Source organism: Gossypium arboreum, chromosome 2 (genome assembly GCF_025698485.1).
Source record: "Gossypium arboreum isolate Shixiya-1 chromosome 2, ASM2569848v2, whole genome shotgun sequence".
Taxonomy (NCBI): domain Eukaryota; kingdom Viridiplantae; phylum Streptophyta; class Magnoliopsida; order Malvales; family Malvaceae; genus Gossypium; species Gossypium arboreum.
The window spans coordinates 11,289,486-11,292,527 of NC_069071.1; the positions used below are offsets into that span (position 1 = coordinate 11,289,486).

General features: G+C 32.5%; 1 protein-coding gene across 3 annotated transcripts; it reads left to right on the forward strand.

Annotated features, from left to right (window-relative positions):
• Positions 1 to 416: 416 nt before the first annotated feature.
• Positions 417 to 2,554, forward strand: LOC108466618 (norbelladine synthase-like). Of its 3 annotated transcripts, none has more exons than XM_053024343.1 (3): positions 417 to 643; positions 1,596 to 2,009; positions 2,092 to 2,554. In XM_053024343.1, exons 2-3 carry the CDS (start codon positions 1,826 to 1,828, stop codon positions 2,382 to 2,384), a joined length of 477 nt encoding a protein of 158 aa, XP_052880303.1. In that variant the 5' UTR covers positions 417 to 643; positions 1,596 to 1,825; the 3' UTR covers positions 2,385 to 2,554. The 3 variants fall into 3 exon arrangements, with proteins under 3 accessions (XP_052880303.1, XP_017622490.1, XP_017622492.1); XM_017767001.2 differs by having other exon boundaries at positions 1,624 to 2,009; XM_017767003.2 differs by having other exon boundaries at positions 1,665 to 2,009.
• Positions 2,555 to 3,042: the final 488 nt, after the last annotated feature.

Consider the following 3,042-nt stretch of genomic DNA (forward strand, 5'->3'; position numbering starts at 1 on the left):
CCATGTTTACAATCGACCATCCAACCAAAAGTCACACACACCCTATACCCATTAGTTAACATTATAAAATATTAAGCATAATGATTAACACCACCATCATCTAATTATCTAGTTTCATTTGAAAGAAACATTTGTAAAGCTTAGCTATGTAGATAACTGGCGCTACTAGCCCAACCACCAAACCAAAATTCCCTCCTCAGCCAAGGTTGTGAATTGAAATAAAATGAATGTCTTTGGAGTTATTAAATTTACAAAAGAAAAATAATACTTAACCCTCCATCTTGTATTGAAATGATATTTTTACCATTTTAATCCTTAATTTAATTATCTTAAAACTTACAATTTAAAAAATTATTTTTTAAACAAATTGTAATAGGAAAATAATCTCATAAAATATTTTTGGTATTTTAGGGGGTTTGGTTCAGTAAAATATTTTGAGTCAACTGAAAAAGAAGACTTTATTCCATTACGCAAGGAGAAGTGGAAGACCAAATCTCTCACTTTATCCAAATGTTCACTCTCTCACCTCCACTCATCTCGTAAAAGGACTCCATCATAGGCAAATTTTCTGTTTCTCCATGATCTTGGATTTGATAGCTTTCATACACTAAAGCAATACACAGAAAGCCTAGATAACCAGAAGGTTAATTAATTTTTCTGTTTTTTTTTTTCGTTTTTTAAATTTAGGTTTGAATTTTCCTATCTTTATAGTTGGGACTATTTTATTTAGGAATTTGGTGTTTGGATCATGTGAACAAGGTGGGTTTTTTTTATTTTTTATTTTATTTTCTGGTGGATTTTATTGCAACCTCAGTTTCTATTTGGTTGGTTAAAAAGGGGAAAAATAACAAATAGAAAATATGAAAGGTATTTTCTAGTTTGAGGTGAAAAAAGCACCTCTTTGAATTGTTAGCTGCGCAATGAAGATTTTGATTTTCAGATGAGGGTTATGTACTTGTATGAACTCTGTTTGAGATTAATGATGTGAGTTTTTGGTTGATATATTTTAGAACTCAGTTGTTTTGATTAATACTTTGTTATCTGTTTATCTAATATTGAGAGGGACACTCGAGAATTAGATGAAATCTTGCAATTCTTGGAAAAATAGTGATGATTTTGATAATTGAATATTAGTTTCTTTAACCTTCCTTACGTGTCTTGCAAATGTTCTAATATGAAAGTGAAGTTAAACTGTAGATTTTTCATTTTACTTTAGTGGAAAAGTTTCAGTATTGTTAACAAATATGTGTCATTTTTATAGATATGTACAAGAACCAACTGCAAAAGTTGGCTCAAAGAAGTTGCTTTAAACTGGTGTCTAATTCTTGCATCCGAGAAGAACCTAAATTTTTAATGCAGCTTGTTACACCAGGATACAATGCTTTTATTAAATTTGAAATAATTTGTTCTCTTCATCTTGCCACTGAATTTTTCTTGGAATCTCTACCCTCTGTAACATACTTCTCAATGATTGTCTTTTAAGTGAGAATGTCCTATATATTTCTCATGCATATAAAAACTCATGTTTAGTACCAAATGTAATAGCTTAAATGCAAGAACAAACATGAAAAAGTGATTGGTTTTTCCATATTCAGTTCAATAAATCTTATGGTCACTTCCAAGGTATTTTCATTGATTCCCACTTCGGGACTTCCAAACTGAAGGGCCGACCCCGTTTGAGAAAGGCAGGCGACCGAGTCAATATCTTTATTGTTCCCTTTGTCGTTGTTCGATTGTTTTGCAACTTACAAGTATATATAAAAGATTGGGGAAGGGAAGGTATCAAAACTCACAAGCTTATAACCAGACAAAAAAAAAGAGAAAGATGCAGGGCCATGTCTCACAGGACACTCCAGTTGGTGTTCCGGCAGCTTTAATATGGGATGTATACCGTGGTCTGGAACTGGGGAGGCTTGTGGATAAACTAGCACCGGAGGTTCTTGGAAGGGTAGAATTCGTAGAAGGTGATGGAGGCGTTGGAACCATTGCCAAACTCACACTTCCACCAGGTACGTACTTGATACATTGATAGTTTTTGGTTAGAAATAATAAGTGATTCTATTTTGCAATAAAATGTGAATTTCATTGTAGGAAGCCCTGGAAGGGGTTACATGAAAGAAAGATTCACAAAGATTGATGATGAAAATCGAGTTAAAGAAACAGAAGTGCTTGAAGGAGGATACAAAGATCTTGGATTCGATGGGGTTCGTATTCGGTTAGAGATAGTGGAGAAAGATTCAGAATCATGTATGGTGAGGTCAACTATAGAGTATGAAGGAGACGAGAAGCTTGCTGATGTTGTTTCCCATGTCAACGTTAAGCCACTGGAAATGATGGCTGAAATTATTGGGAAACATCTCTGCCAAAACAAATCCACTCTCTAGGACTTTCTTTTTCCATGTTCCAATCCAATTACTTCGTTTCATTGCTCATTTCTCATGCATATCCAAGATATGAGGGATATATGTCCGTTTTACAGCGAATGTTTGAGGTTCATAGTTGTACTTTTAACAATATTATCTTCAAAATTCGAGTATATATTAACATAATACAATGTGACTTAATTGATGGTTTGATGTTTAAATATAATTTGATGTGACATACTTTATAATTTAAATATGTGACTTAATTATAAAACATTTTACTTTCTTTTTCCTAGCTTTGCCCCCAAATTAAACTAACTTTTTAAGAGAACTAAAAAAAAATTAACTTTTAAGAGAAAGCAAAGGGATACTCAATTTCCCTTAAATTATTAAGTCTATCCAAACAAACAAAAATCCCCTGCCTTCGCATTGTGCCCCGCCACCCTACCTCGTCTTTAAAATTTTGACACATCAATTTTTTTTCTTTAAACATTGATTTATTATGGGTTCAAATATGCTAAAATCCCTGTATTCTTTTGAAATTTAACATTTAATCCTTACACTTTAATTTTGAGACATTGGGTCCCTATATTTTTTTTATTTAAAAATCTTGGTCCCTCACCTAATTTTGTCATTAAAGTTAATGGTGTCAAAGGCAAAATAACTTTTTTAGCCTTTA